The 27,544-nt window shown below is 40.9% G+C and overlaps 1 protein-coding gene across 1 annotated transcript; it reads right to left on the bottom strand.

Annotated features, from left to right (window-relative positions):
• Positions 1-304: 304 nt before the first annotated feature.
• LOC143714791 (carbonic anhydrase 4-like) lies at positions 305-3,823 on the bottom strand. The gene is made up of 9 exons (XM_077206229.1): positions 3,753-3,823; positions 3,555-3,627; positions 3,365-3,391; positions 3,063-3,233; positions 1,824-1,975; positions 1,640-1,741; positions 1,463-1,529; positions 1,001-1,164; positions 305-871 (listed from the first exon to the last, which is right to left on the bottom strand). The coding sequence occupies exons 2-9, from the start codon at positions 3,625-3,627 to the stop codon at positions 686-688; spliced, it is 942 nt and encodes a 313-aa protein (XP_077062344.1). The 5' UTR covers positions 3,753-3,823; the 3' UTR covers positions 305-685.
• Between the last annotated feature and the right edge of the window lie 23,721 nt (positions 3,824-27,544).

Below are 27,544 nucleotides of genomic sequence, written 5' to 3'. Positions count from 1 at the left end.
CTTTTTAGACCCCATGTATATCATTACATAAACAGTAATTAATGTTTTAATTTTAATAACTGAGGCTTTTCATGCTTTAGAAACTTAAATCCTCTTAAATACTACAGAATCATCTAATGTTGAATATAATTACACATACTATGTGCTTCATATAAAATATTAGCAGTCTATATGATTTCATCTGTTTTATGTGTTTTGGATAAAAACATAATTGATTATAGCAAACTTCAACCATGATCAAACACGATCAATAAAGATGACACAATGTACAAGAGATATAAATTAATAAAATAAGTTCATAGTGTCAAGTCAAGATATATTTATTATAGCACTGTATACAATACAGATTGTTTCAAAGCAGCATTACAGGTATAAACAGGAAAATATGATCAATGATGCAATCGATAAAATTCTGCTATAAAGCAGATCTTTTAAAAAAAGTGTCATTATTCAGCTGAAGTCATTTCAGTGTTGATTCAGTTTATTTCAATAACTGTGTAATGTTCAGTAATTATGATATTAGTTGTATATGCTGTAAGGAGCACAACAATAGAAAATAGTGTCATTATTCACTTCATCACTTCATCACTTCAATGATTCAGTTCTGTGTCAAAATGTTCATAAAATTAATAAATTATGCAAAAGTGGAATAAGCAATAAAACAGATCTGCAGAAAACAGTGGTGTTAGAACAGACTTGACAAGAGAAGAACTGTGATGATAGATATAGTGGATGTGGCAGCAGATAAAGATGCTGAGGAGAGCTGTGATGTCACAACTCTGCCATTCAAGGGCTGAACTCCTCTGAAGTTGTTGGTCATCAGAACTAAAGGACTTGATTTGAAAAAGGTAGTATTGCTGAAGTGGTTGATCTGTTTGGAGGAATAAATTCAACGGAGTGACTTTTAGGTTTTAACTCAGAATATGAAGAATGTTGCCATCCAGTAATAGATGAATAAGATGTTTATGAATTACTCTACTATAGAGTTGCCTTGACTTACCACGTCGTGACTGACTTTGATGGTATCTTTGAACACAGTCCAAATCACAACTTCATTGCAGTTAGGTGTGGTAAGAGAGCCTTGGTACCGGTAATATTTAGTCCTGTCCACCCCTTCAAGCAGACTGTCCATTGTGAATTGATTCATGATTGGGGCTCCGCTACCTATTTACACAAAAACGTCAAGAGGGAGTAAGAAAACTACTTGGCCATCTTCACATTGTTGTTAAATCATATTGATGATGAAGAGAGATTAACCAAAAACAAATTTATACGTCCTTGTTGTTTTTGGACCTCACTGACTTTCAATGTATGGACAAAAACAGTCGAAACATCCTTCCAAATATATTATTTTGTGTTCCAATAGGGATGGATAGATTTGGAATGACATGAGGGTCATGAGTAAATTATGAAACAATGTTAGTTTTTGTGTAAGCAATCGATAAAAAAACTATTTCTTTACCTGAATTACGGATGGATGTCAACAAGGATGTTAGGTTATCCCATCTATTTGTTTGGGTTTGTGCTCCCTGTGGTTAAATAAAAATATAATACAATCATTAGCACACAACCAAGCCATACAGTAAATATACTTTAAGGTTTGCGCTTCCCTCTGGATATAATATGTGGTCTTGCTCACCTCAATGAAGAAACTGAGAACAGACAATCCTTTGGTGTCATTAGAAGCTAGAGCAGCTGACATACTCCCGTTGTATTTTGAAAGGACATTCACAATTTGCAGCTGAGAAACAGAATCAGACGTTTAAAGATAATGCATTTGGGATAATGCAATGCATTTGCAGGGAAAATGAATTAATTCATACCTCCATTGGGTATTGTTTGCCATCCACAGTGTGTTCGGAGCCAGGCGAGGAGCTGCCGTTACCCCAGTGGAGCGTGAATTGTATGGAATTGTACCGATCTGGAAGATCACCTCCTTGCACTGTCATTTTACTACTATCCAGGTAGACCACCACTGTGAAGACAATGGACATATTAGGCCCTGTTTACACCTGGTATCAAGATGCGTTTTGGTTGATTGGATCACAAGTGGACGACTCTAAATACAGGTGTAAACGGGGTATAAAAGTTTTGAGCTTGTCCCCTTTCGATCACGAATGAATTCGAGTCTTCCTCTGGCACGTTTATATGTAAATTGCGTGAGCTTATTTTGTCCATTGGATCGAAAGATTTGAAAAAATCCATACATTTACCCGCTCATAAACCCTCCCCTCGAAGACATCAGGATAGAAGTGGTTAAAAGTGGGTAAACACCAGGTTTAAACAGACATATGTCTCCCTCGTCTACTTGTGATTCGATAGACCAATACGCATCATAATACTAGGTAAAAACAGGGCCTTAGATGCAAGGTCCATACAATGAACTGACATTGTGCATCACTGAAGCTTGATCTGCACACTACTACATATTTAGCAAATTTAAGTTCCCTCTATGTAGTTTGTAAGTCTCATGGAACAAACAAAAAGAGGAATCAAACTTTATTCCTTCTGTTGTCTAACAATTTATCACTTAGATATCTGTGCTTGCATAAACTTTTGTACTTTTCTGAGAAATCTTGAAACTTTTTAAAGTGATACTTTGTATATTATCGTCCTATAGGACTGATAACTTTTGTTAGTAGGTATTCCTCATTTGGAAGCCACTTTGAATAAATCTACTAAATATATAATTTAAGCAACTACAGTATAATTTGTAAAAGCAAAAATATCCTTAGAAGAATTTTTTTTCTTTTCTGTACTATGTGCACTGAACAAATGCAGATAACATCAGCTACATACCAGGGGTCGGTTGCACAAACTGCTTATATTAGTCTTAGAAGTTAGTCATCTATTTTTTTTTTTCCGTTTTTCTTTTTTTGTTCATAACTTTTTAAAGTCAGTTACATGAAAAAAAAACGTACATTGGCCTAGTTTGATACCGAAAAGACAGACTAATCGTCCCTTGACTAACTGCTAGTGGGTGATGCTAGATCTTAAGACACTGTCTTAACATAATGGCTGAGTTTATGCAACTGGCCACAGGAGTTCCCAGTGCTTCTTACCAGACTGGCCGGTGTTATTGATTGACATGAAGGTGGAGTTGTCATCAAAACCAGTGAAGTTAAATGAGGTCAGGTTAGGATTTCCCTGAACACTTTTAGTCACGATATCAATGGGAGATTGACTGGATCCATTGCAGAATTGTGGAGCAGTTTTGGGCCAGGTTGTAAAACCTATTACAAATCAGGGGTCAACAAACAAGTTTTAAATATATACATTTTTATAATAAGATTTATATAAAGTTTTATGCAGATATTAAGTTTTAGTGGCATATTTTATAATATAATAAATAAATCAGACTTACCGCATGTTGAGTTGTGATAGCACCATTCTGTTTAGGATGAAATGACAGCATTAATAAATATAACCAATTGAAACTGCTAAACTTCAGATCAAAAAGTTTCAAGAGCCTTTAGTGCCTACTTTAAGAGGAGTCATACAAAAATAATACTAGATATTCATTGAGTAAATGAGTTTACTTGAGTTAGACTAACCCACTGAAGAGTCCTGGCTGTGGACGGAAGGACACAGAAGAGCAGCAAGGCAAGATACCAGCAAGACAATCATCTAAATCAAACAAGAAATCATTACAATAGAAATCAATGCTGCTAACAGAATTTAACCTTATTATAAATTAATTGAATTTGATATGAGAAATTAAATCCTTTAGAATAAGGTAGTTAAGGTCTTACTGTATCTCTTTGATTTGATTCAGCTGTCGGTATTCAGAAATCTGATGAATGGCTTCATTGTCACCTTAAATACTCTTTGCAGCTCAACATAAATCCACTCGGCTACATTCCGATCAAACGCATGTGATCACATTGCTAAGTGTTTTCATCCTATTTTCCAGTACATAGCTGTCAGTACTTGAATTATCACATTCTTACCTCTCAGCTTCACTTTTCTCAGGTCATGCTCTCGAACCCTCTCGTGAAAAGCATCATGATTGTGATTTCCTTTCCAACCTTTAAAATTAGTACAAATGTTTATTAACTGTCCTAATGACCTAAATAAATGGTTGTAAATAGCACTAGTTTAAGTTTATTTGGATTATATCAACAGGTAAACACTTCTGGCTGTTGAATATCCTTTCATAAGGTTTCATATAAACAACAGTTCATTAGTACTGGAGCAATAACTTCAAACGATGATAAATTTATTGGCACCCCTTGTAAATATAATCAAAGATGGCTGTAAAACTAAATTTGCATTGTTTATCCTTTCGATCTTTCATTTAAAAATGTCACAAAAATCTAACCTTTCATTGAAGTAAAAGAATTGAAAGTGGTTTGTTAATCACATTATGAAATATATATGTTTTTCTCCAAAACACGCTGGCCCCAATTATTTATGGGCTCCCTGTTATTAAATACTTTTTGTAACCTCCTTTTGCCAAGATAACAGCTCTGAGTTTTCTTCTATAATGCCTGATGAGTTTGGAGAACACCTGACAAGAGATCAGAGACCATTCCTCCATACAGAATCTCTCCAGATCCTTCTGATTTTCAAGTTCATGTTGGTGCTTCTTCTCTTCCGTTCAGCCCAATCATTTTCTATAGTGTTCAGTTTAGGGGACTGGGACGGTCATGGCAGAAGCTTCATTTTTCGTTTTCAAGTTTCGTGACAGTTTCAAAGTGAAATGTCCAGTGAGTGGTGCAAAAGCATGTTTAGTTTTTTCCGGAACAGGTGAACGTGAATATGGCAACATTTTATTACGTTGGAGTTTGTACTAGGTCTGGGCGATAAATCGATTTTATAGATTAACTCGAATGTGTAGTTTACGCCGATTTTTTTGAATGAAAATCGGTTCCCTTTCGAGAGGTCTCTCCTATTGCGTAAGTAGCTTACGCTATGGGAAAACTCCTTTTCTCGAGAATATTGAAGTCTTTATGTAAAACGCATTGCAGCTGCACAGCTGACAGCAATGAACGAAGGCAGCTCGGTCATTGGCTGTGCTGCGGCAACTTGCTCGAACCAATGACGGGGCGACTCTGAATGCGCGACCAATGAGCGCGCTTCGCGCCCGCGCGCGTCAGAGCCCGCCAAGATGGGCGTGGCCAAGAGCTATATATTGGGCGCCCCGTCATGAGAGTTCTTTAGATTTAATCTCCTTCAGCGAACACCTTCTTCGCTGGATCCTCCGGATTATTGAAGCTTCGCCGTCGAAAAGCATACCAGCGGGATTTGCTACGAGGACGTCGGCACCTTCAGCCGCCTTCTAACGCGATCCTACTGAGCCATCCGGCGTACTGCTCACGCAAGTATTTACATCTGTTCGCTCTGCGACACTTGTAAAAGAGCAAATTTTCCAAGGCGTTGTTTCAAATGCCTTCCTGCGCGTCGTGCAGAGACCTTCTCCCGGACGGGGATCGTCACATCATCTGCGCTCGCTGCCTGGGCCGGGACCACGCAGAAGCTGCTTTGACCAAGGGCGGATGCCCCGAATGTGACGACCTGGGTCTCTCCGCACTGCGGGCTCGCCTCGCCGCTTTCGCCGTGAGCGAGCCCATCGCCGCCATCCCTCTGTTCGAGCCGCGCACTAAGAAAAAGCGCCGCTCACAGAGGCTTCCTGAACCTGAGCTCAGTGACGTCACGCCGAGCCAGTCTCCGCGTGCTTCACCGCCGCTCTTGCCTTCCCCACCGCCGGTTCAGTTCACCCAGCCGGACCCACACCCCTCTAGCAGAGCGGTGGGCCTTGTGACTTTCGGCGCGTCCGAGGACGACGGGGGAATGGATGACAGCTTGTCAATCGACGCTGCATTGGACGACTGGCCGGGCTCCACTCTCGACCCCGCCCCGTCGACGCTAGCTAGCGTGAGCGGGGGCTCCACCATGGATAGCGAGATTATCCGTGTTCTCTCTAAGGCCGTGGAAGACCTCGGGCTCGATTGGTCTTCTCCCGAAGAACCAACCCGGAGCCGACTGGATGAGTGGTTTCTGCAGGGGCGCCAGCAGGCCCCTCGGCAAAGGCCTTCTCCCTTCTTCCCGGAAGTTCACGACGAACTCACCAAGTCGTGGAAAGCCCCCCACTCTGCGCGCCTAAAGCCTTCTTTTTCTTCCTCGCTCTCCTCTGTGGACGGCACGAAGGAAAGAGGCTACGAGGGAACACCGCCCCTCGAGGAGGCTGTGGCCAATCATCTCTGCCCGCCCTCCACCACCGGATGGAAAGCCAAAGCTTCCCACCCCTCGAAGCCCTGCCGCACTACTTCAGCTCTCGCCGGTCGCGCCTACGCCGCCGCCGGCCAAGCTGCATCAGCGCTTCACTCTATGGCGGTACTTCAAGTGTTCCAAGCCAAGCTTCTCCGCTCTATGGACGAGTCTGGCCCCGAACCCGAAGCCTTTAAGGACCTACGCAGCGCGACTGACATAGCCCTGCGAGCCACGAAGGCCACCGCCCAGTCTATCGGCCGTGCCATGGCTAATTTGACTGTTCTCGAGCGCCATCTGTGGTTGACTCTGACTGAGATGAAGGACGCGGATAAGGCGCCATTTCTCGACGCGCCTATCTCCACCAGCGGGCTGTTTGGACCGGCGGTTAAGGGTTTCGCCGAACGCTTCACTGAGGCCCAGAATGCTTCACAAGCTATGCGGCATTTCCTGCCCAAGCGCTCCAGCTCATCGCAGAGCAGACAGAGGCCGCCGCAGCCGCAGCGGGCTAGAACAGCCCCCACCGCCTCTCAGCCCGCGCCTCAGGCTGACGCTCGACGCCGCTCGCGCTCTCACAACCACAAGCCGCCTTCTGAGCGACGGGGTCCTCGGCCCAAGATTGTGCTGAACCCCGAGCCTCGAAAGCCGTCCTAGCCACAAGAATGAAAAGAGAGAGTGCGTGTCTCGCAAAAGCCGGACCACTCTCTCTGCAAAAGCTCAAGCATTACCCAGTCCCCTTACAGGCGGCTGGATATGTTCATACAGCAGTCAATGGGCCAGTCACAGAGCTCGCTCACCTGCAAACAAACGCCGTTTTTACGGCGACGCACAGAAAACACAAAAAGAGTCTTTTTCTGTCTGTGTCACTAAGGGTTCACATGTCCACAAAGTGTGCATTCCCAGATACTGTCAAAACAGTGCCAAATTCATTCCCAGCTCAAGCTGCGCACCCCATGAATGTAGATCACATGCCTACGGTCATGTACGCACCACTACACACAAGCACTGTTCACACAGTTATAAATTCATCCCCAGTAAAAGCGGGAAACATTATAAAAGTGACGCGTGTGCCTACCACTGTTTATGCACCCCCACTTATAAACACTGTCCTTACAGTGTCAAACACAACCCCAGCCCAGGCTGCGAGTTTTACAGACACAGCGCGCGCTGCTGTAATCACACACGCGCCCATTCACTCAGCTGCTCAGCGCGCGCCCGCGCCTCTGAGAGCTATGAGCTCAGGCGATTCGCTGGCCGGGTCCCTGCGTCACAGCGGCCCGCCCCTAGCCTGTATTCAGCCCATATCTGTACACGCAGCGGCATGGGAAAATATTCCAGATATGCCGAAATGGGTATTGAATATAGTAAAGCACGGATACTCGCTCCAGTTCGCTCGCAGACCACCACGTTTTACGACTGTGGTCGAGACGAAAGTGAGAAAAGAGTGCTCACATGTTCTATGCACCGAGGTGCGCAAACTAATAGAAAAGGGCGCTGTGGAAACTGTTCCCCCCTCTCTGAGCGAGGCAGGTTTTTACAGCTGCTATTTTCTCTTCCCGAAAAAGGATGGCGGTCTCCGCCCCATCCTAGATCTCAGACACCTGAACAAAGCACTAATGATTCGCTCGTTCAGAATGTTAACAACCAAGCATATCCTCGCGCAAGTACGCCCAGGAGATTGGTTTCTCTCAGTGGATCTGAAAGATGCTTACTTTCACATTCCAATAGCGCCTCATCACAGGCCGTTTCTGAGATTCGCTTTCGAGGGACAGTCGTACCAGTACACAGTACTTCCGTTCGGCCTGTCCCTGGCTCCCCGTACATTCACGAAATGTATGGATGCAGCACTTTCCCCCCTAAGGCGAAGGGGAGTGCGAATACTGAATTATCTCGACGATTGGCTGATTCTAGCACAATCAGAGAGTCAGTTAATAACACACAGATCTTGGATTATCAGCCATTTAGAATGCCTGGGTCTAAGAATCAATTTTGCAAAAAGCATACTATCTCCCAGCAAGAGGATTTCTTTCCTGGGAATAGTTCTAGACTCGATGCAAATGACAGCGCATCTCTCATCAGAGCGCGCGCTCACCATCCGGCGCCTTGCAACATCATTCAGGGCGGGCGCGCTCGCCCCCGTCAAGCGGTTTCAGAGGATGCTCGGTCTCATGGCCTCAGCATCGGCCATACTCCAGCTAGGATTGTTGCATAAACGCCCTCTCCAACGCTGGCTCAAGAGCCGCGTCCCTACTCACGCGTGGCGTTCGGGCCACCTTTTAATCAGAGCGAACCACGGCTGTATAAAAGCCCTGACGCACTGGAAAGCCGCCGACTGGTACCAGTCAGGCATGAGTCTGGGTGTGAACACAAGGAGAAAGATGATAACGACAGATGCCTCCAAAATAGGTTGGGGGGCCCTTTACGAGGGCAGGCCTGTCTCCGGCTTTTGGTCAAACCCGGAGAAGCGCCTACACATAAACTGTCTGGAAATGAAAGCGGTCGCTTTGGCTCTCAGAGCCCTGCTCCCACAGCTGAGAAACGAACACGTCTTGGTCCGAACGGACAACATGACGGTAGTATCGTACATAAATCGCCAGGGTGGACTCAGGTCGAGCTCCATGCATTCAATGGCCAGGAGACTCATTTTATGGTCCCAGCACAACTTGCGCTCGCTGAGAGCAGCGCATGTGCCAGGTGCCCTGAACCAGGGGGCGGACATGCTATCCAGAGACAAAATTCTCCCAGGAGAATGGGCTCTCAACCCGCTGACGATTCACTGGTTATGGAAAACCTTTGGCAAAGCGGAGATCGACCTCTTCGCCTCCAAGGAGAACGCGCACTGCCCTCTTTTCTTCACGAAAAGCATGGATGTGCTCGCCCAGAGCTGGCCGAGCCGTCCCTTATATGCCTTTCCCCCGATCGCGATGCTACCGCAGGTCATCAGTCGGGTCAGAGAGGAGAAAAACGCAGTGCTGCTGATAGCCCCACTCTGGAAGAACCAAACATGGTTTCCAGATCTGATGCAAATGCAATCTGCACCACGGCCGATTCCACTGAGGCCAGACCTCCTCAGTCAGGCCAACGGGATGATATTTCATCCCCGCCCCGATCTGTGGGCCCTTCATGCATGGCCCCTCAACGGGTTCCCAGGAACCTCACGAGCGGAGCACTAAAAACCATCGCTGAGGCGCGGGCGCCCTCCACGAGACGCTTATATGCCCAGAAATGGAAAGTGTTCAGTGTCTGGTGTAATGCCAAGGGCCTGAACCCTGAAACATGCGAGATTACGAACGTACTCGCTTTTCTACAAGGGCTTCTGGAGGCGGGCCGCGCCCCCTCCACGCTCAAAGTATATGTGGCGGCCATCACAGCATCACACGACCCTGTAATGGAACGTCCATTGGGAAGAAACGACCAAATTATTAGTTTCCTAAGGGGCGCTAGGAGGATGAACCCTTCACGCCCCCCCTCAGTGCCGATCTGGGACCTAGCTACTGTCCTAGACGCTCTTAAAGGGCCTCCGTTCGAACCACTCCGAACCGTGCACCTTAAACAGCTCTCGCTCAAGACTGCGCTCTTGCTGGCACTCGCCTCGGTCAAGAGAGTGGGCGACCTGCACGCGCTTTCGACAAGCGCTGCCTGCCTAGAATTCGGACCTAACGACTGCAGGGTCGTCCTTAGACCGAAACATGGGTATATTCCTAAAGTGCTCACCACTCCCTTCAGAGCACAGGTTATCTCCCTAACTGCGCTATCGTCCCCAGCAGACGAACACGACGCTAATCTACTCTGCCCCGTTAGGGCTCTCAGAGTGTATTTGGAGCGTTCTGCCCTATTCAGACAGACAGAACACCTGTTTGTATGCTTTGGCGGCCGTACAAAAGGTTCCGCCGTTTCAAAGCAGAGAATCTCTCACTGGATAGTTGAAGCTATAGCGCTGGCTTATGAAGCTAAGGGACTTCAATGCCCCTGGGGAGTCAAAGCACACTCCACCAGGAGTGTGGCTTCTTCCTGGGCATGGTCGAGCGGGATACCGATCGAGGATATTTGTGCGGCGGCAGGCTGGGCCTCACCGTCCACATTTATCAGGTTCTACAACCTACAGGTCCCGACACTGCATTCCAATGTACTATCAGCATGATGCTAGTTGAACTACGAGTTCGTATCTAGATAATGTATGTGCTTGTGTCACACTGAGCGCCTTCTAGCCGCTCTGTATTCTTTCCCACATATAAAGCTCGCCTCTGCCGGCTAGTTGGATGATAACTTTGCTTTTTTAGCTCAGGCACCTGCCTCTGGCTATCATAAGGCGAAGTTCAGCATGCACAGCGTTTTGCATGGTGTTCCCATAGCGTAAGCTACTTACGCAATAGGAGAGACCTCTCGAAAGGGAACGACTCGGTTACTAACGTAAACTCGGTTCCCTGAGAGGAGGGAACGAGTATTGCGTAAGCTGCCGTGCTTGTGCTTGGTTAGTTCGCTTCAGTCGTTTTAACCTAAAGAACTCTCATGATGGGGCGCCCAATATATAGCTCTTGGCCACGCCCATCTTGGCGGGCTCTGACGCGCGCGGGCGCGAAGCGCGCTCATTGGTCGCGCATTCAGAGTCGCCCCGTCATTGGTTCGAGCAAGTTGCCGCAGCACAGCCAAAAATTTTTTTTAGGCCATATCGCCCAGCCCTAGTTTGTACGTATCTCCGCAGTTCTAAATTGAAATGTCCAGTGAGTGGCACTAAAAGCTTAGGGTTCTGTCACTTTTTTTGTCTTGTCTGTTTGCCATGTTTCATGTTTTGTGTGAACACATGGCTTATGAGTGTTCTCATTGGCTCCCTGTTCATGTCTCTTTTTCTCTGAGCAAATGGCTGGTGATTTGTTTTACTGGCCATGTGTTTGTGTTCTAGTCCTGTTTGTTGTGAGCACATGGCTTATCATGTGTGTTTCCTTGTGCCATGTGCTCTCCTGTCGATTGTCTAACCCCGCCCTTCTTATTACCTGATTATTGACTCATTTTTCCCACCTGTCCTCCCTCGTTACCTGCTTTGTTTGCTCTCCCTATTTATTCTCCTTGTGTTTGCAGTCCTGTGCTGGTTCATCGTTGAATGTACCCCTTGTGTCTTGCCTAGATCCTGTTGCAAAGTCCAGGTCAAGTATTTTGTTTTCCCCCACGGGGTAGTTTTGTTTGTATTTTGTTTTATTTTTATTATTAATAAAAGCCCATTGTCCTGCGTTTGAGTCCTTGCCTCATCTCCTCTACCCCAAACCCTGACAACTTAGTGCTCCATTTTAAAATAACGTAAGCCTAGCCTACACTAAACCCTAAACCTACCCGAGAGTGTTAACAAAAGCAAATGTGACATAACAATACAATCTTAACCATGGCATTTTAGCTTGTTTTTGAACTCTTGTCTTTGAGCTCATTTATCGTGATTCGTGACACAAATGGAGCTGGTTAAGTGATAATTGAAAACTCCAAAATATATTAGTTTACAAATAATGCACTATGGTAAAAAGTGTTTTGAGGTAATAACATAGTCTAATTGTACAAGGAGCCGCGTGAAAACAAGTCTGTATTAATGCATAATCTGCCCCTGTAATCATAATTGTGTATGAAAACCATTAAAAGTGCTTGCTGTTTTATTGCCTCTATTGTTCATTTCTGTTGGAAACTGCAGTGATTTGTATGTATTGTTAAAATGTTGCCACAGATACGTTTTTCCAATGACACTGCGTTGAAAAAAATAGGCCCACAACATTTAAAGATGTTTATCAATCTGGCTTTTATCTGACCATTGAAACTGGTCCCTTCTGAAGTTCCAGTCATGTCTGACAGCTGAATATGCTGGAGTATGTTTTTGGAGGAGCGAGGAGGATTTTTCTTGAAACCCTCACAAACAACATGTGGTGATGTAGGGTTTTTTTTTTTTAGGCTTTCTGAGCCCAAGACTCAACTAATCTCTGCAATTCTCCATCTGTGATTCAGGTGAGTCTTTAACCACTCAAACTTTCCTCCTCATCGTGCATCAAGACAATATAGACAGATGTCCTCTTCCTGGCAGATTTGTAACATCTTTAGTTGATTGGAACTTCTTAATTATTGCCCTGATGGTCAAAATGGGGATTTTCAAAGCTTTAGCTATTTTCTTACAGCCATTTTCCATTTGTGGAGATCAACAATCTTTTGTTGCACATCCAAACTACTGTATATTCTTTGGTTTTACTCATTGATGGATAATTAAGGGAACTTGGCCTTAGAGAGAGAGAGAGAGAGAGAGAGAGAGAGAGAGAGAGAGAGAGAGAGAGAGAGAGAGAGAGAGAGAGAGAGAGAGAGAGAGAGAGAGAGAGAGAGAGAGAGAGAGAGAGAGAGAGAGAGAGAGAGAGAGAGAGAGAGAGAGAGAGAGAGAGAGAGAGAGAGAGAGAGAGAGAGAGAGAGAGAGAGAGAGAGAGAGAGAGAGAGAGAGAGAGAGAGAGAGAGAGAGAGAGAGAGAGAGAGAGAGAGAGAGAGAGAGAGAGAGAGATGTCTGGTTCGATGATGAATGTGCAGGTCTGTCTGCAAAATTATAAGAGACTTTTGTGGAACAAAAGAGAAAAATATTTTAAATCCAAATTTGATCATTCGGTAGATCAAAACACTTTCTGGAACCTATATAAAAAACCCAAATTATAGATGTCACTCCAGAATGGCACAATTTGGAAATCTTACTTTGAAAATTTGTATCGAAAAATTGCACTAGCTGACCTTAACCATCCTCAGAGTAAAAAACTCTAGAGGACTTGGAGAAAACAATTAAAAATTATCAAAATCCATTAGATAAATCTATAACAATATCTGAAATATTAGAACATAAATTAAAGAAAGCATGTGGACAAGATTACATTAGTAACGAAATGCTTAAACTCAGCAGTCCCAGCATGATTAAAACTCTAGCCAAATTATTTAATGTGGTGTTCTGGTCCGGAAGCTTCCCTGAGTGCTGGTCTGAAGGACTCATCACCCCCATATTCGACCCTAATAGTTATCGCGGCATCAGTGTGGGCAGTGCTTTAGGAAAACTGTTCTGCAGGATCATAAACACACGCATTGTCTCACACATCTCATCACACAAAATTTTAAATAAAGCACAGATTGGCTTTCTACCAAAACAGCGCACATCCGACCACATCTATTCTCTTCACACACTCATCAACAAAAACATCAAGGACAAACAAAGGAAAATATTTGCATGTTTTGTAGACTTTAAAAAAGCATTCGACTCAATTTAGCATGATGGTCTACTATACAAAATCCTACAAATTGGCGTTTGCGGGAAAACGTTTGATATTATCAAATCTCTGTACAGCAACAGCAAAAGTGCGGTGAAAATCAGGAACCACAGAAGCGCGTTCTTCCAGCAGGGCCGTGGAGTGAGTGTGTGTGTGTGTGTGTGTGTGTGTGTGTGTGTTCTTCCAGCAGGGCCGTGGAGTGAGGCAGGGCTGCAGTCTGAGCCCGACTCTATTCAACATCTACATCAATGATCTAGCATCAGCGCTGGAGAGCTCTACTGTCCCAGGCCTCACTCTACAGCACACACAGGTCAGGGGTCAGAGGTCAGATGTCTGCTGTACGCGGATGATCTGGTCCTGCTGTCCCACACACCTGAGGGCCTTAAGCAGAGCCTGTCCCTGCTGGAACAGTACTGTCACAACTGGGCCCTGACCGTAAATATGGACAAAACCAGAGTCATGGTGTTCCAGAAGGAGGCCAGATCTCAGGGACACAAACACCAGTTCCTGTATAAAGGCCAGGTCCTGCAGCACAGCACTAGCTATAGCTATCTGGGCATCGACATCAGCGCTTCGGGACGCTTCGGTCTGGCTGTCAAAACACTCAATGAAAAGGCTCGGAGGGCTTTTTATGCTAAATAGTCACGATGCGGCCACTTAAAATTACCCATTAAAACCTGGATCAAATTATATAATTCAATAATGAAACCAATTATTTTATATTGATGTGAAATTTGGGGACCAGTACAAAATTTTAAAAATTGGGATAAAACACCAGTAGAAAAATTACAATTGGAAATTGCCAAAAATATTTTAGGGGTTCACCGAAACACATCCACTGCCGCCTGCAGGGCTGAGCTAGGCTTGTACCCGCTGAACATTGAGATCCAGAAGAGATGTGTTCAGTTCTGGCATCACCTCCATCAGTCTGATCCAGAGTCAGTCCAATATAAAGCCCTCCTCGCCAATGAAACCTCAGCAGAACCTCCTCCTCTAAACACACTCGCTCTTCAACTGCTCCATCAGACTACACCCCCCGCTGACCACAGCTACAGCCCCAAAACTATTGTTAAAGAAATACACACACATCTAAAAGACACTCATGATCAATCACTAAAAGCTCATTTTGACCTCCAGAATAAACTCCAATGTTACTCGACCCTCAACAGAACCACTAAATTGGCCAGTTATCTATTTATTAAACATTTTAAAGAAAGACACATCCTCTCCAAATACAGATTAGGTGACCACGATCTAGAGATAGAGAGAGGAAGACATAGACAAACATGGAGAGAGAGAGAGAGCAGAGAATCTGTAGACACTGTGATCTACAGCACATAGAGGATGAGGAACACTTTCTGCTCTTCTGTCCCAAATATTCCGATATAAGAGAAACTTTCCTGCCCAAATTTGAAGCCTTGATCCCATCATTCTATGAACTGAGTGACACTGAAAAAATGTCCTTCTTACTCGGAGAAGATGTTAATACAGCTGCACTAGCGGCTAAATATGTGCTAGCTATTCACAACGCCAGAGACAGCTAATTCTCTAGAGTGATCAAATGTATTTATTTATCTATTTATTAAGATAGATTGTGTTTATTTATCTATCTATTTACAATGTTACATATGACATGATTTATACATATATGTTTACTGTTTGTTTTATTATTTATATATAATATGTTGATGCTTTGGCAACATTGTGTTACACAGTCATGCTAATAAAGCTAATTTGAAATTGAAATTGAGAGTGAGAGAGAGAGAGAGAGAGAGAGAGTGAGAGAGAGAGAGAGAGAGAGAGAGAGAGAGAGAGAGAGAGAGAGAGAGAGAGAGAGAGAGAGAGAGAGAGAGAGAGAGAGAGAGAGAGAGAGAAGCCTGTTTTGGCACTGTGAGTCATCCTCATTCTTTATAGAGAGCTTTATTAGAGGTTACGGTAAAGCGTTTCACATTCTTAAAAAATATTTCTGATGAATGACATTAGTTGAACCATACTGTACTTGATTTATATCCTTCTTGTCTGTTTCATTTTTAATTAACCTCTTTAATTTTCATCTTTTGATGGTTCTTTCCGTTTTGTTTTGGCCCATCAAAGAAGTCAATATTCAACTTAAACTCATGAAAAAACGTCATCATTTTAATGGATGGCGATTTCACAAGAATTTGCATGCTGTGATTCCCACGGAAACATAGACTTTTTAGAAAGATGACAATGGTTAAAGCTCCTATACTTTAAGTATTTTATATACAGCAGCATATATTAATCTAAAGTAGCCTGCAATGATCACTTATGACTTTTGTATGAGCTGCACGAGAGATCTGAGAAACAAAAGTGGTATAGCATGTATTACAACATATGAAAGTATAAAAGGCGGTTTGCTTTCTCAAGAAAGGAACAACATTGTCATTATTACTGTGATCACAATCCTTTATCAGTAATTACAGCTGCTCATTTTAAGGATAGGCACAAAATTCCACAACGCAAATACGTTCCACCTCAGACTAATTAGATGCATGGAACTGACATGGATCTAATTTGTTACCATAATTTCAATTCGATTCATGTCTAGAGTTGCATGTTCCATGAAACTAACCTTTGGGAAATTTAATCATGAAGAGAAAAAATTTCTTAATTTTTATTTAACTCTTGTAATGCAAAAAAAAGGTATACACCTTTTGCATTTGCGGGTCCGTTCTGTGTGAACAGTAAAATAACTTTCTGACAAATCTTAATTTTCTACTGCTGGAACCTAATAATGATAGCATAGGTGTCATATGCGGCCCTAAAATATGCACAGAATATTGTGAAAATAAAAAGCTGACACTTCACTTTAGTGACAGTTGCGAAAGAAGCCGACGGTCTTAAGATTTACTGTAAGAACTCCAGGCCTTCAGGCTTGTGATATTGGGAGGATGCCACTATCACAATTTGATTTTTTCGCTCTCATTGTTTTTTGTGACAATACCTAACTTTGTTCTCACATTTTTTATAATTTTTTGGAAGCTAAAATTAAATCTTAGTTGGAATTGGAATTGACCCTTCGCTAAGCCACGCCCGAAAACCGCCACTGGCCAATCGTGTCTTAGCAACCGTAACTAGGCGCCGGAGGTCTGGCAAGCTTTCGAGCGAGGGAAACACGCCGAAGCGTTGTGCGTATGAATTGTGCAAATCTGATACCCGGTATCCTAAAAGTTTGGAAGGGGGAGTGGACTTTTTTTCCTTCCCGAAAATCTAAAAGCCGAGGGGAGAAATGATGTGCGTGGATCCAGCAGTGGGAGACCCCATTCACAGCTACATGATTGTCCACAGGATTAACAAAAACACCTATTGCTTGGAAGTTGGAAACAATGACGGTTCTTTGTTCATAATGCATATATTTTAACATACAATAAGACGATTAAAGACAAGACGGAGGCTCACTGACATACTTTCAAATATATTTCAGCATTTTGTTAATCGACTGCCTAACGTTACTGTTACCCCTGACTGAGTAACTTTAACCCAATCCGGTCGCGGCTCTCCCGGTGTTAGTGTTATTCCACAAGATTTATGGATAAACTGTTTGATTTATAATTATTAGATTATTTTCACATTTCACTTACCCTGCTGTGCACGAACATAGCTATTCCTAAATTTGTGTGTTTCCCATTTGAATGGTCAGCGTATATGAAACGGCTGCTGCTTGCGCTGGGACTATAGGCTATAGCTTAAATTTTTATGAAATTATTCGCTAATCGGTTGCATATTATGTCGTGGATATATCGCTCGAATGCATACTGCAGTCCCTTTTGTCTTGCTCGCTCAGATATTTCACATGTTCGCCAAAAATGAATAATTATCTCATTGGGAATGTCTGACACCGGTGCATACAAACTGTAATAGACGTGCCAGGCGCGAAAGCTTGACAGGCGTAGCAACAGTAACTAGGGAGGGCGGGGCTTAGCAAAGGGTCAATTGTCTGGTGTATTTATTTTCACAAAGTAGTTTTAAGTTGACAGAGAGAGAGTTATTGCATAAATGTGTTTATGTGTATATCTATTGGGTGAACAATTTTTAATGCTATCATAATTTTTTTAAATACTTTTTTTATTTAATAAAAAAAAATTATATATATATATATATATATATATATATATACATTTTTTAATTTAAAATTACTTTTGTCAAATTTGTAAGCCCTAAAGTTATTTTGAAAATGACTCATTTCCAAGCTTGTGCTATCATGTAGTTTCAGCGTCTACCAGCAGGGACTAAGAGGAACCGCTAACCAGCCGATTCCTGACCCGCTGTTCTGGATTTAGGTGGGAGATGTAGATTTTTTCCAAGCTTGTCTTGTTTTGTGGGGTTTCTGATTCTTGTTTTTCAAGGTACACTTCCTGTAAAGTTTATTTGCAACATACCTCAATCAACAAATACATATCTGTAAGTTTCAGCCAAAGCATATCTAAACTTGGATCTGAAATTCCAAGAATGAGGAAAGCTGTTATATCATGATGACATGAGGGGCTTTTGGACTAACAAAGAAGTATGGTTGGACTTGAATATGCCCAAAACATATACTTTCATAATGATAAAATTTGTATGCCCTTCATGTCAGTTTTTTATGTCAGATTTTGCATTTAGAGCAATTGAATTGCTGCTAAATAAAAGACACTAAGGGTCAATCCCAATTCACCCCTTGCCCCTACCCCTTGGCCCTAACCCCTCCGTTTTGCACGTTCACGTCTAGGGGTAGGGTGTCCCGATTCTTGTTGTGATAGAGGGGTAGGGCGATATGGAGGACCAAACCTGCAAAAATTAAAAATGAATAAATTAATAAATGAATGAATAAATAAACAAACAAATAAATATGCGAATAAATGTAAAAATAAATAAATAAATGACTATTTAATGACTATTATATTTTTTCCACATTCATTTATTTTTTCATTTATATATTTATGCATTTATTTATTTTCAATTTTATTTATTTTCACATTTATTTATGTACATATGTATTTATTTATACATTTATTTATTTATACATTTATTGCTCTGTATGCTAATGAGGGGGGCGTGTTTTACCTAAGACATAGCTATCGATCTCAGAGTGGCAGTGCTGAAGCATTGAGGCCACAGTGACACCTTGTGGTGTGACCAAACAATACACAAGAGGTTTGTGGACGTGACTTTACAGGTCACGCAGGAAATAAATGACTTAGAGATGGGCAATATGGCCAAAATCTTATAACATGGTTTATGTCCTTTAATATGCCCTAACTGTATGTAGCTATGGTTTACCATACATAGGCCTACTCCGGACATGGCCGTAAAACATCAGCAGGTCGGGATTTCTAAAATGTCTGGGCACACATGAACAGAATCCGTAGATAACAGACTCTTTGACACGGAGGCACTTCAAATTATCCACTATTAACCACATTTTATGGCATCCATTGTAGATCCGTACATAGAAGCTAACTGCATTTTTAATGTGTCTTCCAAAAACAATGTTGACAGCAACACACTTTTCCATAAAGAGGTAAATAAGGTAAATAAAGAGAAAATAAATAAATGAATTAAAAAAAATTATAATTTAAATAATTGAAAGAACAACATTATATTATTACAACATTACAATTATAATATTTTTAATTCATTTATTTATTTTCTCTTCCTTGCCTTTCATGGTTGTATGATTTGAGACTTCTTGCTGTTATTTATTGTAATTTGCAACTAAGTCCTTTTGAGAATTGTAAAAATGTAAAATTTTGTAAATAGCCTATTGTTTGTTCAAGCCTATTTTGTATGTAAATTGGTTTATTTAAAAAAAAAAAAAATCTCGCCACCTCGCAAACAACAAACTTAATAAATAAATGCCCCAATAAAAAATGGTGTAAAAAAAGCCTATGTATGTGATAATTGTATTATAATTTTATTGTATAACATAACATGATATACTAGCACACGGGAAGAGTGTTGAAAAATACTTTTTCTTCTTTTTTGCTGTTTTTTTAAAGGTCCCAGAATACATCGCGAATCACCGGCGAGATGGCTTCGCAAACGGTTAAACATTTAAATTTAGCCCCAGATGACACCACCATGCACTTTATTTACTCTAATAATAATAATAATAATAATAATAATATAGTCATTTAAATTAAGACATTTTATAATAAATTACCTTTCCAAAACAGAAAAGACATACATTTCGAGTAAGGAACGTTATAATCATTATGTTTCCTCAGTGGTAAGAACAGCGGCGCTCAATGTCAGTCGTTGTCATGGAGAAATCCTGTAAAAACTCGTCGCTTCCGTAACGTCAGAGCGATCATCGACGACTGATGACGTATCGGGTTCATGAGGGATTGTTCCATTTCGCAGGGGAATATTTCAACCCCTTGGCCCTTGTAACTCTGTTTTAAGGGGTACCAAGGGGTACACTCGAAAACAAGGGGTAGGGTCAAGGGGTGACATGGGATTGAGCCTAAGTGGCACTTTTGGCACCTGCACCTTGTGGTGCACTAGTGCCAGAGTTAGACGCTTTAGGAGTGAGAATGTGTTTAAACATATAGGATGAAAAAATAAGATAAAACATGCTTGTGATTCAATGGCCCATTAATATTGACAGAGACTTATTCCTGAATGAATTATGTTTTGGTCGGGTGACTTAATGACTCATTCATTAAAACAATGACTTGCTGCCACCTATGGTTACTTTCATAATCCAAGTATTGTTTCATTTTGTCACTTATTTTATATTTCTGAATACAACTTCATATGCAGCTGCTGTGCCACTTCTGCAGTGCAAAAATGACTTTGGTTGATACTAATTTAATTGGTAACAGTATTTTAGTCTAATTTGATTGACTAAATGTAAGAATTTTACATTAAATATGGCATAAATATTTAAAAAGGTTAGAAAATACCCATGACAATCAATTAGAGTGGCCCCTTATGGGGAAATTCATATAAAAATACTATATTTATCTCTGGCTTTATTTTATTTTTAAAGTGGTATTTCAGGGTTTTGATACTTTCTCTTTTGTTTTTTGTTGCCTTTTTTAATGTGTGATGTTGCAAACTGGCTTGTCAAACGAGTTCACCTTCATCAAATCATGACGTCAAATTCACATTTCAATAATGTCAATAACAGAAACAACAGTGCCACTTTGAGGATCAAATAGCAACGACTGAACTGACGACAAAGGATCGTTCTATTATCTATTGAATCCCACAATAATATTTAAAATATATAAAATCTTCATTTATTGGGTACTTTCAATTGGTGGCTGTACCGAACCCTAACCCCTAAATATCAACCTGTGACAATGATATTGAAAGAAGTTTTGCTATTTATATCTATTGTTGTTTTTAAAAATAACTCTTTGATTTAAAAAAAAAAAATAATTCATCATCGTAAATCATGAAACGTTATGTAAAAAAAAATGTCCTGCATTTTCATGTCACTACCGAAACAGTGTGTGTTTTAGTGCATTGGTTGAGACTGATTTTAACTACAACCCTACAGTTTTGATCAGGAAATATTCCTGTGTCCCTCTCTCTCATTATAGCTACATGGTGAGTAGATAGGTCCAATCATTTTGAGGTAAATGTGTTCAAAAGTCCGAAAATCTGTGTGTAACTTTAAGGAACGTCACTACCAAACACCTTTTTACTCGAATATTTGGGTGTTATTTTGATCAAAATGAGTTTTTATGTTTGTAAGCTGTTCAAAACTGTGCTAGGTAACCATGTACTAATTAGCATATTTGACCTATAGGCTCAAAAGTATCTAAAATTGTCACTACAGAAACAGTCACGACTCACGACCGAAACGTGGTGAAGTTCGGTTGTGACATCATTTTTTTGGGGGTGTTATCCAATTAAATTTAGTTTTTGTGTGTGTACAAATGTTCAGAACTGTGCTAGCTAACCACGTGGTGATTAGCATGATTGTATATTCAAACTAATGAATCCTTAACTTTGAAATCAGTATGATAATCTTTCTATGCCTTGCGATTGGATACAAACTACTTGAAATACTGTTAAAATTGCAATTGTTAATGATTTACCTGTGCAAACTTTTTAATAAAATAGTAAAAAAATATATTTACATGGTAGATGTAAATGTGGTGGCAATTTTAATGATATTCATTGATCTTTAGTAAAATATAGATGATTCAAATAATGTCACATGTGTGTCTCTCACTTGTAGTGAGAGAAGATTCTGTTTATGTACCTGGGGAGGCAGAAGGGGGAGACACTCCAGAGAACAGACGAACAAGGACCTCTGACCTAGATGTCAGAAGGCCATTTGGTGCAGGGGAGCTTAGTGGGCCAACTAGTGACGTCTATGGAAAACTACTGGGAGGAAGGCTCTGGGGGGAAGAAGGCCTTGAAACTAAGATAAAAGCTAGTTCAGTCTGTCTGGGGGTGTGTCACTCTTCTGCACAGGGTAACAACTGTGTATTAGACTGCTCCTATTCTTGCAAGAATAAATACTTCTATTTTATATAATTTGACTCTGAGTGTCTCTTACGCAGTGATGTTTGTTTGAGATGAATTTTTGCCACAACAATTTTGGTGTCAGAGTGGGATTCCTTGGAAGTGCCTTCTGGACCTGAGAGCGGACGGTGTTTGGCCACCTGGACTGAGCAGTTCCAGCTCTACCTCGTAAATTTCAGAGAGAGGGGCCGACCGCTATCAGGGCCAGGAGAAACTCCACTGGAATCAATTGAAAGAACCCGGTGGCAACAGAAGCATCTCTGGTAAGAGACAGTTCAATTTATTTTCTTTTGGGTAAGTTAATTAAATTCAGTTTAATTGGGGAGAAGAGTGAAATTGAACCATATTGGCTGAAGGCTGTTTCTGTGGTACGTAATCTGAGATTAATTGAGATCTATATAGATCAAGAAATTTCAAACAGATACGAGGGAAAATGATCTGAGATTAATTGAGGTCTGTAACAGAACAAGAAATTTCAAGCAGATAAATAATCTGGGATTAAGTGAGAACTGTAACAGATCAAGAGATTTCAAACAGATAGGTACCCTGAAAATTAGTTGTTCCACGACGGAGCAAATTGTTTTTAGGTACTGAGGCTAATTAGGGGGAACCAGAACAGTTTTTGGTAAACCTTAATTAGGAGGGCACTAATAGTGCAACCCGACCGATTTGGGTTAAAAGAAAGAATCGGGTCTGTTGGGGACGCCTAAACAGATTAGAGAAAACGCGCGTTGAAGAGAAATCCACAGGGAACAGAAAACAGCCAGTATGGGAAAATCTCAGAGTAAGCATGCCAAATTTGATACACCGGTTTTCTGTAGAACTAGGAAAGTATGGGGGGAAATGTATGTTTTAGATATTGAAGTAGGAAGAAGCAATAAGGCTGTCTGTGTGAAATAGAGGGAACTGTAAGTGAGACTTGGTGGAAGAGGGAAATCAAAAAAAAACAAAAAGGTGGTGTGTGAGACATGTGTGTGTGGGGATTGTGCAAACAATCATGTACTGGTTAGATAATGAAGGAACTGGCATGTTTGAGAAAAGAAAGGAGAGGATAATGAAGGAACTGGCATGTAGGGAAAAGAAAGGAGAAATATAGTAGAAAACTATATGTGATGAAAATAGACATGGTCTGACAGAATTTATGGAAGTCAAATTAACTGTTTAAATGATATGAAAAGTTTTAGAATAAAATAAGGCATTGTATGATTGACAGGGATTAACATGATATGAAGAATGTTTTAAGCAGAATGGGGAACAATTCTAGATTTTGATAAAATAATGATTGAAATGATGATATATCTGCTTTATTTTATTAATGTTAAGAAAATAAGGGTATTGAAGCAAGTAGCTATAATGGTTGTCTGTGTAATTTACGGACTGAGTAATATAATCTGTTTTGGAGAAACAGTAGAGATAAGACTGAGACAATAATGATAATATTAAGTTGAATCTGCAGACTAACCATGTGATGGAAGGGAAAAGGCTTCAAACCAGTTGTAATGAAAATAATGATGTACAAATTGTTACACTTTATGAAGAGTAACTGAACAGTCCGGGAAAATAAATAAATAAATAAATAGTGAGACAGAAGAGAGCAAATGCTGTAAACAGCTCTGCTCTGAAGATCTCATTTTGAAGAGATTTGCAGATGATGTTTTGTAAAAGATAAGCTGGGATAACAGCAACAGTACTTGTAATTAGTGTTGTTGATGATAATACCAAATTAGTAAGGTAAAGACAGAAAACAAATTCGAATATTTTGAGCATTCTCTGTGCTGCTCATGAAATTATGTTCTGCCAATAATAATGATGAAGAGTATGAGTTGGCTATTGTGATTGAATCCGCCATTGGTGGATGGTCAAAGGAATACAGAGAACTGCTTATCAGTGGGTCTGTTTACATTCCTGAATGGGACACACACTGCTTCAAGGGTGTGCAGTTAAGTTGAAGCCCTTTGGAAGCTCACAGTGATCAAACTGCAAGGTGTCTGATGCTGTAGTTGAGGCTGACACACGAACCAACCAGATGACAGAGAGTGTCTTGATTGTGGTCAGCAGGACCATTTAACACGTGACACATTTCTGATAATAATGTGGGGTTGAAAATAGATCAGTGTTTATATAACGATATTAAAGTTTTCGTCTGAGAAAGAGTAAGAGATAAAAACAAGGTCAAAAGATTGAAGTCTTAAAGTGAATCCTTTTGAAGAAAAGATCTATAATAGTAATTTTTATAAGTGAACTGATGAATACAGGGTGAGGTAAAATTACAGATAATGACTCCAACAAATGTGATACAATATATAAAAGTAACTAAAAGGATGATTGTGTGTTAACTAAACATTTTAAAAAAGAGTTTAGGTTATATAGAGAGACTAATCTCATGGAAAATGATAACTGCAAAAGATGTATGTGTATCAAAATGTATCATAAGCAGAGTGTGATAGCCTCGTAAAGGTTAGTGTGAATCCCGATTGGAGATTGATAAACTCCTAGGAAAATTTAAGTCAAATATTAAACTATGGTAATTGAGATTGAGAAATGTGAAACGTTATTGAGAACTAGAATAATTATTTTTATGTAAGAACAAATAAGCAGAAGTAGTAGGCTACTGAATTAACAGTTGCTAAATGTAAAATGTGTTGAAAGGCATCTGATTAAACAAACAGCTTGAAAGGTTGACCATGAAAGAACTAGAAGCTGATGTTTCGCTTCCAAAAGATAAGTCTGCTATTGGCTGTAATGAAACAGTTCGCTTATCTAAATCTGATGTGTGTTGTGCCTGAAACTGCCAGTGCGACAGAGACTCAATCTGAGTGGAAATTTGTAATGTCTAAATTCCCTGAGGTGGGCAAAAGACAAATATAAATAATATGTTTATTTGAAACACATGTAATTTCTGGCAAAGATGCCTTAAGCTGGGCTAGAGTTAAAATATGGTAGATAAAGTCTGATGTTAAAAGAAAATGCAGTGTACCAGTCCTGAATGCCTCAGAGTCTCTCTCTGATTCAATGTCAGCTAAAAGCTGTTATCTGAGCCTGTGTCATAAGTAAAGCACAGTGTTTAATTTGAAAATCATAGACATGGAGAGGTTAAAAGAAATCATTGCCGTTCAGAGGGCAATTTGTATTTGTAAATGGATTTAAGTAAAACTGAATGACTTTAAAGAAGTCTTTAAAATAATGCAGACCTTAAACGATAGAGGTGACATTTTGATTAGCGTATTTTAGGACCAGTAACAACTTTGTCTCATTTAGTCTCCACCATTCAGGACCGATGGCTCCGGCTACAGATGAAGTACACTGAATGTACGGTTGTGATCTAAATTCACTGAGTATAATCTAAGCAGCTAGGTTTCTGCTTTTAAGATAGTTAATGGATTTAAGTGATTAAATACTGTTGTTATTGACCTGTCTCCCTGTGTGAACACTATTAGGCAATCCGAATGGCCCTGGTGACTCTTGAACGTGCCTTTCCTAAGCTCCAGAAAACAGCTGAGGTCTGTTGAAGAGAACTGATTGTGTGATTGGAAAGAGCGGTCACCAGTGGGCACGAGTGACCATCTCGATGACGGGTAAGACCTTCTTTGGCCAGACAGGGGGCAACCTAAGCCAGAGTGGATCACGTAAAGTCATTGGGCATCTCCTGAATGGAGGTGTGTTATGTGAGACAGGTATGAGGGTTGAGCAGGAGCTGTGAGGCCAGCAGCGTACTTATGCCGTTAAGGGGAGATGACGCGGTGACGAGTCACGGCATGTCTCCCCAATAAAGCAAAGCTCCTCTATATATACCACTCGCCGGAAGAAACCGCATTAGTTGTATGGCTTGTTTTTTATTGTGACAAGCGTCTGCAAATATGCCAGGGGAAAACACCCTGATGGAGATTATAGATAAAGGGCTAACAGGAGTGGGCTTTCAAGAGCCAGCTGAGGCCATGAAGTGATTCCCATTAGTTGTTGTGGAGACAGTAGCAAAACTTTTTATGTACTGGTTTGCCTTATGGGCAAGGAAAAATCATAGTGTTGGTTTTGAACTAATAGGTCTATGACATAGTTTTAACTCTTGAAGGTCGTTAGACATGGTGGTGGCTAAAGATGAAGACAGCTTTTGATTTAAGGAAAGTTAAGATGACAAAGGTGAATGGTCAAAGGTTATTGTAATGAATACAAATTTTGTCTAAGTTACAGCCTTAGGAGGCTGGTGGAAAAATTATTTGTTATAGTGAGAGAGACTGCCTGAGTTGGAGGAAGGGATGGTAACTGTGTCTGTCTTTCTGTTATCTGCCTGCTAGAGCAAGCTGAAGCAAAATAATGATAATGAAACAAAACAACCCAGCTGACTTGTCTAAAAATCAAATGAATAATGAACAGACGTGCTTTGAAAGTGGTTAAGATACCATGTAAAATTAGGTAGAAGCTACAGGAAAATGGGAAGTTTAAAATCTTATTTAAAATTTAAATCTTTTAGCAATAATATAAAGAAAAGTGAACATTGAGAATGAGCAGTTAACATATGTGTGTCTAGTATGAGTGTGTGTGTGTGATGGTGACAGCACTTTATGTCTTGTATGTATTAGTTTGGGGCACTGATATTCCGCCTGAATGGTGTGTATATTGCGTCATTAACCTCTGGAATGAGTTTATAATTACAGATGGGTTAAGGCAAATGACAAATTTTAAAGAAGCTGATAATTCTGATGAAGAGACAATACAGAACATGGGACAAGCTTTAAGTTGATTGGCCATCAAGCTCTGTCTGGTAGTAATATTTTTGACATACATAATGTAGATTTGAAGATCAGTAAATTGGAATTGTGTAGTTGTAGATCACCATCTGGCATGGGCTGAGATAAATGAAAATGTTGTAGATTTGAGGGAAACAACAAAGTGACATATTGGCTAAGTCAATATCAAATTATCCAGAGAGTCCTTCACATTTATGAATATTGTGAACAAAGGGGGAAAATGTTGTTTGACTGACATTGACGAAGTCTGCACAGCACGACCTGACCTGATAGGGAAAATTGATGACTTTGGAAATGTTTGTAGATGACTGACTTGAGAGACCAAACAACAAGCCTGAAAAGCAGAATACGCTGTGAGACTGAGGGCCGTTGCCTTTCAAATACTTCGATAAGAAGATGAGATTGTGGCTTTAAGTGAAGAATGTAATATTTTTGTTTCAGAGGCAGAGAAAGATGTCTGGAGGAAATTTGTCTGAAGGACAACGTTTGAGTTAGTGTTGATGGCAAACTTTATAAAAAACACTATGTTAAATGTTATGTTAAATTGATGCTCGAGTTGTGTCGTGCATCAAGAGGGAGATGGTATAACAATTGCCAAATATGGTTTATTAAGGGGTTCACATTTGCTGAATAAATGTTGGGAGAACACTAGGGGTAAATTGATAAAAGCCCTGAAAGAAGCCATTTTTTCTGCCTAACAAAATGGATGTCTGTGAGTGTGCCGCACACACCAATAACAAAGATTGTTTCAACAGGAAACGCCAGGGCATCGAAGGCCACGGGAGAACAGTAGACAAAAGAAACTACGTACTTTACTATCTGACAATAACCTCGAAATCTGTT

Source organism: Siphateles boraxobius, unplaced genomic scaffold, assembly GCF_051911475.1.
Source record: "Siphateles boraxobius isolate OS27281-9 unplaced genomic scaffold, OSU_SipBor_1 55, whole genome shotgun sequence".
NCBI classification, from domain to species: Eukaryota; Metazoa; Chordata; class Actinopteri; order Cypriniformes; family Leuciscidae; genus Siphateles; species Siphateles boraxobius.
This window is presented reverse-complemented; position numbering and strand designations above follow the sequence as displayed.